General features: G+C 46.4%; 1 protein-coding gene across 4 annotated transcripts in view; it reads right to left on the bottom strand.

Annotated features, from left to right (window-relative positions):
* Nucleotides 1–10268, bottom strand: part of UST (uronyl 2-sulfotransferase) — a 179868-nt gene extending 169600 nt beyond the window's left edge. For 2 of the 4 annotated variants that reach the window (XR_010372169.1, XM_064447003.1), the window contains exon 1: nucleotides 9577–10268. Coding sequence is in view for 3 of the 4 variants with exons in the window: in XM_064447003.1 (XP_064303073.1) it covers nucleotides 9577–9844 (268 nt within the window). In the remaining variant the exon portion in view is untranslated. The remainder of the gene's footprint in view (nucleotides 1–9576) is intronic. The other 2 variants (XM_064447004.1, XM_064447005.1) reach the window with 2 other exon arrangements.
* Nucleotides 10269–12254: the final 1986 nt, after the last annotated feature.

Here is a 12254-nt window from a genome sequence, read left to right as displayed (position 1 = left end):
ACAAATTTGTTGTATGTGTTTTAGAAACACCTATTGTTAAACTACAAGGACAGTTGTAGAGAGCACCTCCTCCTCCCTAAATGCCCAGGAGTTTCCAAACTGAAATAAAAAAAAGTGGAAACAGTAAGTCAAATCCCCTTGACTAGAAGCTTTTAGTCCAGCCCCTGGTAGCTCATCTCAGATTTATCACTTGCTAGCAGTTTGTTGGCATCCTCTCTCTGGGGCAAATACATTAAACTGAGCCAACCGTCCACTTGACCAGTAGAGGTTTTTAAAACAGACATTCTCAGGGGTGCTAAAACGTACTATTTACATATACTAGATATTACTAAACCTACTACATTGAGTAAAGAACTTGCTGCTTTACTCTAACCACCATGGGCTCCATGATCTCCATCCCAGCCTCCTGATGGCCTCTACCCTAAATCATGAAGTGTGATAAGAAGCTAGCTTTGGCAAGCATCCAAATGTCTGCTTCTAAAGCATTAGTACTCAGAAACCATAATACAATCGTAATCATTGTGCTTCCACTTACAAACAAAGCCAAACATCTATTTGCTGCACAAGAGGGTCTGCTTCCCTCAGTGCGGCTCTAAAGAGCAGGAGAGAAAAATAAATTTCAGTCAAATAATTGCTCTCCACTTCCTATCCACCCCTCCAGTCTCCAAACATCCTCTAACCCAGATTCTAAAACAAAGAAAAACAAATGCCTCATTATATAAACATAAGTTATGTTTGAAAATCTACTTGCTTGCTCACCAATAACGATGAAGAAACTTTCCTTGGTGAAAAATCATGTGTCATCATTTTCCACAGCTTTCATTTGAAAGTTAAAAAATAATAATAATAAATATTTTTTTAAAACCACAAGCTTTTAGCTTATGCTTCTGAGCCACTGCCGCACTGGTCAGATTAGGTCTTACAGGCAAGCACCTCCGCTGCCCAGGGAAAGGCAGCGGCAGCATACTCAAGCCTGGTGTTCCCTTCCGAGTTAACGGCAACAGGCTACAGATGACTGACATCTCTGAAAAGGGCTGATCCTACTTGCATCATATGTCTATCATAAACTGTAATGACCTAGAAGTGGCTCTGTCCCCTCACTGATAAGACAGGAAATCCAGCTAAATAGCTGAGAGTGATATAAATCTTACAGTGAGATCCAAGGAGCAACTTAATTCTCACCAATTTCAAAAGGATTCTCATCTCTTTCTTGCCCCCGTGGTAAGAACAAGCAGCCCCTGGACCCTTGCAAGCCCTGGCTTCAAAACTTACTGCTCCAAAAGCGCAACAGCACAGAAGAGGGGCAGGGGGACTTCCCCCATTCACCCCGTTCTTCAGGAAAGACAGTCCAATTAGAAAGGGCTGTAAACACATACTTAAAAATTATCTGCCTTGAATAACAGTGCAGTAGTTTATTTTGTAAGTGTGTTCATACACACTCACATGAGTGCACAGAGTGGCTATTCACCCCCTTGGCTGTACTCGTAGCAGCAGAAGCACACAGGGCATCCTTTCACGGCGCTGCAATGTAAAACAGCGCTCTCAGGGGGTCAGCAGCAGGTGCAAAGTCACAACTTCCCTTCCCCCTCCCCGCCAAAAAAACCCAAACCTAAAACCCACCAAACCAAAAACTATAAACAGACTTTTTTTTCCCTCCAGTCCAAGATGAGAACTTAAAGTCTTACATCTCACCTGCAAACTTGTCTTAGCACAGAGGGACAGTGACAAGACCAAAACAACCAGCAGCACTCTTGGACGGTTACAGGAGCCAGAAGCTAACAACCTACAAGTACTTTCACATGAGGCAAAGACAACAACCCAGAAAGAAGGGCCCTCTTAAGTGCCCAAAATTTATGTCCAAAACCATGGGGTGATTATCATACAAAACATACTCAAGCAGTTTCAGTAATTCTAGTTTCTTGCTAGACACAAAAGACTTTAGAAACTCCCTCTTGTTATTAATGTGTGATTTTAAATGATGGGATCAGAAGAGGAGGATGGGGGAAAAAGAACTGATTACCAGCTTACGGGGGTAGGATACCAGAAAAATAGGAGATATGAAAAATAAGCGTTGTTCTCTCTTTTTATGCCATTGTAATTACTGTTTCAAGCTTTTGTGTCAGAACAGTCCTAGCATCTCATTTGACCTGTTCAACCATTTTACAGATTATTCCCACCAGAATCACATCAAGTCCTTCCATTACACCTTCATCATATGTTTTACAAATTTCGACAATATAGACCTATACTTAAATAAAAAATTAAAAACTTCCACTTACTGTCGCTGATGATTTTGACATGTGCTATTAATTTCAAAACAGTTTTATCAGGAATCAGTGCAGTAGGGCTAGCACAGATGTTAATCTCGGATCCTTTAAGGAAAAAAAAATTAGCCTTTATTTTGCCCACACATGAAGAGTTGAAGCTTTTGTATGCATTACTTTTGCTAGAGCGTCCCTTTCCGACAGCCTTTAATGCTTACCGTTCTTTGTCAAACCCTAAGCAAAAGCAATCTTTCTCCTCCCTAATTTCATATGAAAATATAAAAAACCACTACATCAAGCCCTTTTTTCCTCCCATGACAGCCATGATTCATTTTGGCTGAGTATTCTCTGATGGAGCACAAAGTGCTTGCCATTCACTTTAGGTGAATGAAGCTTCAAGAAACTGCATTTATACTTTCATTTTTGCAAATTAAGTCTAAGCAGCACCACTGGAAACAAGAAGTAAGTGACCCAGATACATGCTGCTGGGCATGAAGTCTTCTACACATGGAGACATATAAAAATTGATGCCCTTTGATGAGACTCTGGAAACCAATTACAGCAATAACTCCTGAAGTAAAACTGCACAGAGACTCTGTTAATGGACAGTGGCAATACCCTTGAAAGAAAAGTAGCTGGACCACTGACTTGGTCTCAGCCTACACTGGAGCTCCCTTCTAGCACTCTCTACCTGCTTTACCTCTTTGACGTGGCCAAAATCTCTCCATGACAACAGGATTTATCACAGTATCTTTTTTTCTTTAAGTATTTATATGGCTATGATCACTGTAACATCTGAGAATAACATATCGTGTTACACATTCTTCTTCAAAACATCCTTTGGACAAAAGGGTATTAAATGCAGGCAGAATAACACTCAACTTGTTCCGCGTCACATGAAGGCTGTCAGGGGAGGGAACTGAAACCTCTCTCATCTCCCCAAGCCCAAGTGGAGCATCCCGTTTAACCAGCAGACCAGTCCTCTCACAGTTGTGTATACCCTACTGTCATATAAACTGAAAGTAAACCAAACCAAATACATTTTTGAAAAAGCTGTAGTAATATTCTCTCTCATCAGGAACTGAATTAATTCTTTAAATCCTTTGTCAACAAGGTTGACAATATGAAACAGGAAGATGTACACAGCTGCACAATATCCAACACCTGGTTCCCAGACTGATGTCTAATTTTGAAAGCAGAAAATACATCTCTGAATAAATGCTGTCCAATTTTCCAAATATATTTAGAATATCATCACAACACATTCACACAGTCTTAAACATTGTTTGCTACAACTTCACTGTACAGTGTTTTATGGCCAGACAGGATAATGTAGTCCAGCATCCACTTCATCTTTTAGAAAGCAAAAGGCTTGAGTCAGTCGTAAAATGAGATACATTCTGGTTCTCTGTAGAGTATTCCTTGACAGCGTCATGCGTTAGGTAGAGCTTTGTTAATCTTACAGTTGGACAAGCTGTGAGTGATGAGCAAGTCATGCAGCTTTGTAACAAAAGCTTCTTGGAGATGAGGCACATCTTTTGTCTTCCAAAAAAAGCTCACTTATAACGTGAGAGCTTAGCAACACAAATGGAAGTCCCAACGTATTTTATCTAAAAGATAATACCTATCACATTCACAACAGCAAAGTGAGGAAGTCCAAAGAGGACAGAAGAGTTAATTAAGAGACTTGCCATTTTGGTTCAGATCATCTCTTTTCAAGGCTTTAGGAAGCAGCTTCTAAAATGACCTTTCGGTTCCTTACAATGTTGATGAATTTTAAAATGTAATAAATTCCAAGTGCAATGGAATTAAACAATCCACTGAAAGGCCAGAGAAAAAAAAATCAAAATGCTTTGAAGTACAGAAGAGCTCTTTTGAGAACACTACGCATTCTTGAAAAATGGTAAGGAAAAAAAAATGCCAATAAGAACATAACCAGGCCCTTGTTAAAAGCATATTCATTTCAGAAACACTGATTTTGTCACCATACAGCAAACCTCGTCCATAGACCTGACTGTCTTTCCTTGAGTGTCTTTCTCCCACTCATATACCTGAAGGGCCTTCAAAACTGTGAAGGATTCATGATCCATGTGCAAAACAAAACTGAATGAAATAACCCTTTCTGGCCATAAAAAAGCAGCATGCTGTTCACCTATAATGGAGTATGCCAGGTGCTTTTATTGTTTAGAAAAGCTTGCCCTGAAGAATTCCACTCTTTCCATCATTTTAGATATAAATGCAGAGTTATCAGAATAAAAAACACAAACCAACCCACCCCCAAAAATGCCAGCTGTTGTTCCCCACCCCTGCCTTCTACAGTTTAGGAATAAAATTTGTATACAAAACACTGTCAGTTACTTTTATCGTTTGCTTTGGAGAGTCAGTTTTTCTTTTTGTCCCTCCCTTAACATGGTAACAGGAAAAAGCCAGACACTTCAGGAGGGAGAAGAAAACCAACCAACCAACCCACCCCAAAACACCCTACAGAAAATAAAGGCAATTCATATTGCCTCAATCAAAAAAAGTTTCACTTTGTGTTTAGTTTCAAATATTTTGAATTTTTTTTTACAACCTGCCCAAACACTCAGATTTCATTCTGCTTCTTCTATTTGACAAAATTATAGTTATATTCCCCCACATGTCCAAAATAAACATAACTGTTGTTGCGACAACTTTTAAGCCTACCAAGCACATCTGGCCAAAATACCTGAAAGTTTCCAGTGGCACAAAGAGTCAGAATAGGGAGTAATTTGGAGACTGTCTGACGAACACAACTGGCCAGTTAAGTCTTTTGTCTTGCATAGGAAGTCACGGCACAGGCAACATCCACATGCAATCAAATCAGTGTACTTGTTGGCAGGCCCCTGAGGAGGTCAACCAGGGAAATGCTTTAATTGACATGAACAACAAAGTTTGCACAGCAAATACTAAAGATCAAAAGAATTTTTTTTATTGGCCATCAGAGGGTTGCTACCAGCCCTTGGAAATACTCATTTCTGTATTTTGAAGCATGTACATATCACAAGCCAAAGCAGGGAAGAATAAAGCAATGCAAAACCACCGCAGTTGCAGGGGAATGGAATCCCCTGTGTGTTCCCCAAAAGCCACAGGGCTGTCCAAGATTTATGATTTCTGTCTTACTCATCTAAGGGAAGACTCTTCTCACTTCCTCCCACTGCTGGAGTTGGTTTTTGATTAGTGAGCCAGGATTACCTTGGCAGAATCAACAAGCAAGACCTCATAGATGTTGTGCAAGTCCCAATACTCCAGTTTATTACTGGAAAGCCTGGCAGTTTTTAAACTTTCTGGTTTGTTGGAGCTCAGAGATGGTCCAGGACTGGTATGCAACCCCATACAGCAAATTTAAGCCTACTGGCAATAGCCATGTTTTTCAATATCTTCCACACATTCTTTAGAAATAACCCACTAATGTTCACACCCCCACAATTACATGCTGAAAACCAGGCCTCTAGATCTATTCTGATGGGATGACTACAGTGTGAAACTTGTGCCGTGTTCCTGTGAACCACAGCCAGTACAGACAGCAGAAAGCATTAGCTTTCCACCGACCTTTCTGTCCTCTGAACTATTATGAGCCTGAAGTCAGAACGGAATAAATAATGAAGCACAGCTTTGTATCTACTCATTTACTCTCATTTGCTCCATATGACTCTGCTAGAATTTTACAAGAGAAGAGAAGGCGATGCAAAGCGGAAAAACTGAATATAGCTACCTTCTCCCCCTACCGATTGCCAAAATGTTTTTCCAACAGACTCTCCCGTATCAGTATGACAATCAAACAAAAAGGGAGATGCATATGAACAGGACACCAGATAAGCTGGTCCAAGACACCAGAGAAGTTGGTCCAGGAGAAAAAAAAAAATTGCTGATAATCTGAATATTCTGAAAATACACTCATCCCCACCAAAAAAAAAGTTCATGGAACTAGCAAATCTTCACACTTAATGCCTTTGAAAATAAACTTATTTATCTTCCTCCTCCACAGTGTGTAACCCAGGCCTAAGAACAAAATGAAGGTTTCTCAACTCCAGTGTTTTCACACTGCCTGGATTTTCTTTTATGCACACACCTGCCTGATGCAGGTGTGATTTCCATCCTGATTGCTATTGAAGTTTTGTTTTATTACTTAGGAACATCCTTTCAAGTTCCAAGGTAAGAAACATCCAAGCATTCCCTCCAGAGTAACATCACTAGCCACGAGCAGCGCACTGAAACTTGCAATGCAAATAAAAAACCCCAAAGCCAAACAAGATGACCCTTGCCCATGTTGCAGAGGCCACAAAGTAGTTAAACAGAGAAACCAATTTTCCCTTAGGTCTAGTCATTCTTGGTTCTTGTAGACTTAAATGCATTAAGGGCGGTTGCAAAATTCACACACTGCAAACATGGTTTACAAACTAACTGCCCCTTTCTGTTTAGGGTTTTAAATTTTAAAACCATAAATTGTGGGTTGGAAGGACTGGAAGGAAAGTGTTGCTTGTACACTGGATTTGTGGCTTCAGGGGGGGAAAAAGAAAGCTTAATTATTTTAAATGTCATGAGATGTGACTAGTCCAACTGTTGTATAAAACACACATGTACATATGTAGGGCTTTGGTAGTTAGCAGGACTGGATGTCCAATACCTATTCCTCCAAACATTTCAGTTAGTTCCCTGTAAGACAATGAGACTACTGGTTATAAAAAAATTGTTCATAACTTGCAAACCTTCCCAGTTGGACACCTCAAGCTGTATGCACCGTTTTTGCAAAACCTACATCCAGTACCCAAAAAATTATTAGCAACGTCATCCACATGGATCAACTTTGACAACCCAAGTGAAACTGTACACCAAGGAAGTGTAAAATAAACTTTAGAAAGTAGCATGCAAACGGGCGCCTTAGCATCCAGAGCACATTCCGCTTCTCTGCGGAGGTAGCGGCTTGCTTAGTGGGTACTCGGATTCAGCCACAAGGACTCTGCCTCCCTCTCAGCCACTGGCCTGCTGCAGGATGTTAGACCAGTCCCTGTCTCCTCAATGTCCCAGGTGGCCCAGGCACAGAGAGGAAATTCCTATACTAATTGATATAACAAGTGCAGAAGCTCATTAACAGACAGATATTAATAGATCTGCTCTACATTCTTCTGAGAGAATCCAACACTTACAAAAAAAAAAAAACAAAAAAAACAAATCACAAAAACACCCCCGCCAAACGATTTTCAAAGAAGAGTGCACTCCTTCCCCAGAGGCTCATCACGTTCAGGCACACACAATAAAGGTTTCTCTGCACATGCTGAGCACCTCACAAAAATTATCATGACCCATCTACCAAGACGCAGTGGTTTCCAAGCCTTTCATCTGCAGCCTCAGAAGATTTTCCAGCAGAGACACAACTACTGGCTAGAGTGGTTAGGGTAGCAAATCCTAGCTTTACCTCCCGGATCCCTGAAAAGCAGTCAAAAGGCCACAAAGCTGCGTAACCTATTCCCACACAAGCCAAGCAATGTTCATCCCTGATGAAGATTAAAATTTTTAAAATTGACACCAACTTTCCTCTGAAAAAGAGATCTGTGCTTGATCCCATTAAAAAGTCAGTCAGCTGTAAGTAAAACCTGCTTCTACATTGGTGGAAAATTTGTCCATTTCCTCTTCGGTGGAGGAATGTCTTCCTAATTGTAACATTAAAGGAAGAAGAAAGTCATTAGAAACCCAAGCCAAAAAGGCAATACTCTGTGTGTTTGGGAAGGAATATTCAAAGCATTTCTTCTTCTCCTCTTTTCACCTGAATTTTCACATTTTCACTGATTCCCACCCCCCCCCCCCCCCCCCATTACAGCAGAATCACGGAATAACATGAACTGGAAGTGACTTCTGTTCACCTGTTCCTATCCCGCCAACAAAACATGGGCAAATTGACTTGGCTTGCTCAAGGCCTTATCCAGCTGAGTTCTGAGTATCTGCAAGGGCACCCCAACCTCCCCAGGGCAGCCTGTTCCAATGTTTGACCACCCTCATGTTAAAAATAATTTTTCTAATGTCTCATTGGAATTTCCCTTGTTGCAACTTGTGTCCGTTGTCTCTCGTCCTACTGCTGTGCACCTCCCACAAGACCCTGGCTGTGTCCTCTCCGTACCCTCTCATCAGTTAACTGAAGACATGGGATAGTTTTCCCTTAAAGAAAAGCAACACACATGCACCGAGTTGTACTCCCAAGGTATTAATAAAATACATTCAAGCAGATACGGATTTTCAGCTTATTTTTCTGAAATACAAGTACTGGATTTTTGTTTGCAACCTAACACTGTCTCTTACAGATTGTCCTTCTGCAGCGCGCACCACCGAAGGCTCACCTTCACAGGCAACTCATACAGAGAAGCCAAAGCGGTAAAAACTCACACCCCAAATTATTTTGTAGTAATCCTCCCATACGGAGAAACCCTTAGTTCTTCTTCCCTATTTGAACTCGTCCTGCCAGTCTGAGGTACTTTCGTGACCTCACGATACACTCTTGCCTTTCACAACTTCTCAGTCACGCAGGGAAGCGACGTTTAGCGATGTGGAAGCCGGGCACAAAGAAGAACCACGTGCAAACTTGTGGTCAACGCGAGGACCACAGGCCGCAGCGCGGGGCTCGTACCTGCTCGGCCGGGACAGCTCCTGCAGGGGCAGGCAGGCCCCGCCAGGCGCCGGCGGCAGCTCAAGCGCCCGGCCGCTGAGGCGCACCTTTGCTGCTACAGAAGCACGTCAGCTGCACGCGGGTGGATGCTGCGCTCGCGAAGTGTACGTGTTGGGTTTTGTCTGCTTGTCTGGGGTTTGTTCAAAAAAAATAATTTAAAAAAAAAAAGACATAAAACCCCAAACAACAGCATCTTCTGCCAAGAGGCGCCGGTAACGCCGTTCCTCCCGCGCCGGGCCGAGCGCGGCCCCGGGGCGCAGCGGCGCTGACAGGCGGGCGAAGGGCCGCCCCGGCCGCAGCCTCTCCTCGGGGGTGATGGGGGGGGGGGGGGTCTGAAGGGCAACTCTACCTTTCGCCAAAATTAACTTCCGAGAGGGCGCAGCCCCGCGCCCCGCTCCCAGGGCGCCGGCGGCCCTCCCCACCTCGGTGTCAGAGCTCACCGCCTCGCCCGCCCGCCCACCCCTCCCGGGCAGCCCCGGCCCCGCTCCCGCCGCCCGGCGAGCCGGGGGGACCCGCGGCCGCCCCCATCTCCGCTCCCCTTCCCGGGCGCCGGAGGGAGGCCCCAGCCCAGCCGCCACGGGGGGCGAGGAGGAGCCGCAACAAGTCGCCGCCGCCGCCGCCGCCAGCCGCCCTTACCCAGATAGTGCCGCAGGTCCAGCAGAAAGTGCGGGGGGCCCCCGTTGAGCTGGTAGAAGAGGGAGCCCAGGCAGAAGAGCAGCAGGGCGGCCATGCAGAAGCCGTAGTCGCGCAGCGAGAGAAAGGGCAGGAGTGAGAGGGGCCGCCGTCTCTTCCAGCCCCCGCCCTGGCCCGGGCCCCCTCCCGCCGCCGCCGCCGCCGCGGGGGGCCGGGGAGCCGGGCAGTCCCCCCCCCCGCCGCCGCCACCGTGCTGCTGCTTCTTCTTCATCCTCCCCTTCGCCGCCGCCGCCGGGTCACGCAGCCCGCCGCAGGAATCGCATCCTCCATCCGCCTGCTCGGCTCCGGCTGCCCGCGGCGGGGAAAGTTCCCGGGAGCTCAGGGGACCCGTCCCGTCCCCATCACCGGCTGCCCCCGGCCCCACGGCAGGCGAGAGTCCCCGGCGCTGCGGCGGCGGCTGCTGCGGAGCGCCGCTAAGGGGAGGGGAAGGAGGTGGTCACCATCCCGCTCCCTGGGGCTCGGCTCCGCTCCTCTGCCGCCTCCTCCTCCTCCTCCTCCTCCTCCTCCGCGCCGCCGCCGCTCCCGCTCGGCCTCTCGCTCCGGTGTCAAGTTACAGCCAACGCTCGGCCGCCGACCGCCTGCAACTCGCCGCCGACTTCTGCGCGCCGCCCGGCCCTGCCGCCCCCCGCCCGCCCCGGCCCGCCCCGGCCCCCGCTCCCCCCCGTTGCCTCCCCGCGAGCGACCCCTGCGGGCGCCGCCGGGCGCCGCCGCCCCACCGGCCCGGCTCTGCGGCGGGGCCCGCCCGGCCGGCCCGACCCACCTGCCCCGTCCCGCCAAGCCGCCGCGGCCTGCCCCGCGGGGCCCGTTCCCGTGGGGCGGGCCGGGGGCTGCGGCAGGGCTTCGCGCCGTCCCCTCCGCTGCAGGGGTCTGCCCTCGCCGCCGGCCCCGCGGGGAGCAGCGGTAGGGCCTCACTTGCCCAAAACGCTGCCGTGGCCCCCCGCCCGCCCCTCTCCCTCCGGCGGGCCCTCGGGGCGCTCCTCCGGGGCCCGGCCGGGGGTCTCGTCCCACCTGGCCCCAACGGCCCGCGCCACGTTAGGGCTGTCATATCTTTCCTTACCCTGATGATAGCGGTAGAAAGGTTTAATCTTAGGCGATTTAGACAAGTCTAAGGCAGCATTAAGATCTCACATTACTCGTGTAACATCATGGGTGGAGAAAGACGGGGATCGCTCCTCTCCTTGCAGCTTTACTAGGATGAGTATAGCAGGGCTGTTGTCTGCTGGGGACAAGGCTTCACACAAGCACAGAAATTACAAAATTCAGGTGGCTCATGCAACCTTAATTTGACCCCCCTTGTACAGATGTCTTATGATACAGCCTCTAATTACTCAATCATGCTATTTTTCATAGAGAACCGCTTCCCACCATACACAGGGTGAATGGTGTTCACTCAGTGCTGAGCTGTTCAATAGCTTCATCCTCTTTATACAACATATGTCCCCAATATGTCCTGATGGCTTATTTGGAGCTATTCTTGTCCTTGGGCATTGTCTGAAGTACAAATACATCTCATTCCCTCGTGTGGCTGCGTTGCTAATGCAGCAGCGGTGGGAGGAGAGGCCTTGGGGCAGTATTGGTTCTCCTTTTTGTTTTATGGACCTGGCTGGAAGCGGTGGGGGGTGGGGAGCTTCCCCAAGATCCTGCTTGTGGTATCACACGAGACTCTTCATTTCTAAGCAACAGCAAGTTCTGTCCACTGTGGTTTGGGAGAAAAGTAGGAAATCGTGACCCAAGTGAAACTCACCAGGTCAGAAACTAAAAGGCAATCGCCCTTTTCCTTTTTAGGTTTAAAAATTGCGTCCTGGTTTAGGGGGCCTGACTCACAATCTTTGCGCACTTGCAGCTGGAAATTTTGCTCAGGAGACTGCATTCAGATGTTTTTACGCTTATACTGAAAGGTTTGGGTAAATGCCTGAATCTAACCTACACTACTGGCTTCATTTTGTTGCTGGCATCCAGCAGCAAAGGGCATCTGCTGAAATATGGAAATTAATCTTGCTGGTGTGGACAAGAGCACAAAGCCAGAACCTGACAATAGATAACCAATCCCACTGCGTTCCTTGATAAAAAAATATCCGCATACCGGCTGAAAGAGCAGACCTGAGATAGCTTGGAAAGGAATCTCCTGGGTTTAGTTACACAGTTCTAGGGCATCACTGCACGGATCCTTCACATTCTTACACAAAACCTGCAGCAAAGGCAAAGTTAGGAATGACATCTCATTTCTGAAAGAGAGAAGAATAATATGATACAAAAAGTAAGTCTACTCTGGGCTAGTATTTAAGCATAAAAAAAAAAAAAGAGGCAGCAAAAGGTAAATCTTTAGGACTTAGGCAGTTCACTTTAAACAGAAATACCCAACACTTTTCACCAGATAAAGTCATAACTGCAATTGCACAGTTAAACTACCACTTCTTAATTGTCATGAATGTTGCTTTGAAACAGGAAGTATTGGAGGTTTACTTGATGTGTGCTGCTGCCGTGGATGTTTTACATTGGTTTATATTCATTTGAATACTTCCATATCTACTGCCTTGTTTGAATGACCACACTGCAGATTTGTTGAACAGTGCTGGTGGCTGTTGCGGATGAGAAACAGGTAAGCACTTACACTGCATGTT

This window comes from Phalacrocorax carbo, chromosome 3 (assembly GCF_963921805.1).
Source record: "Phalacrocorax carbo chromosome 3, bPhaCar2.1, whole genome shotgun sequence".
NCBI lineage: Eukaryota > Metazoa > Chordata > Aves > Suliformes > Phalacrocoracidae > Phalacrocorax > Phalacrocorax carbo.
The sequence above is the reverse complement of the archived record's forward strand: the minus strand, read 5'-3'. Positions and strand labels throughout refer to the sequence as shown.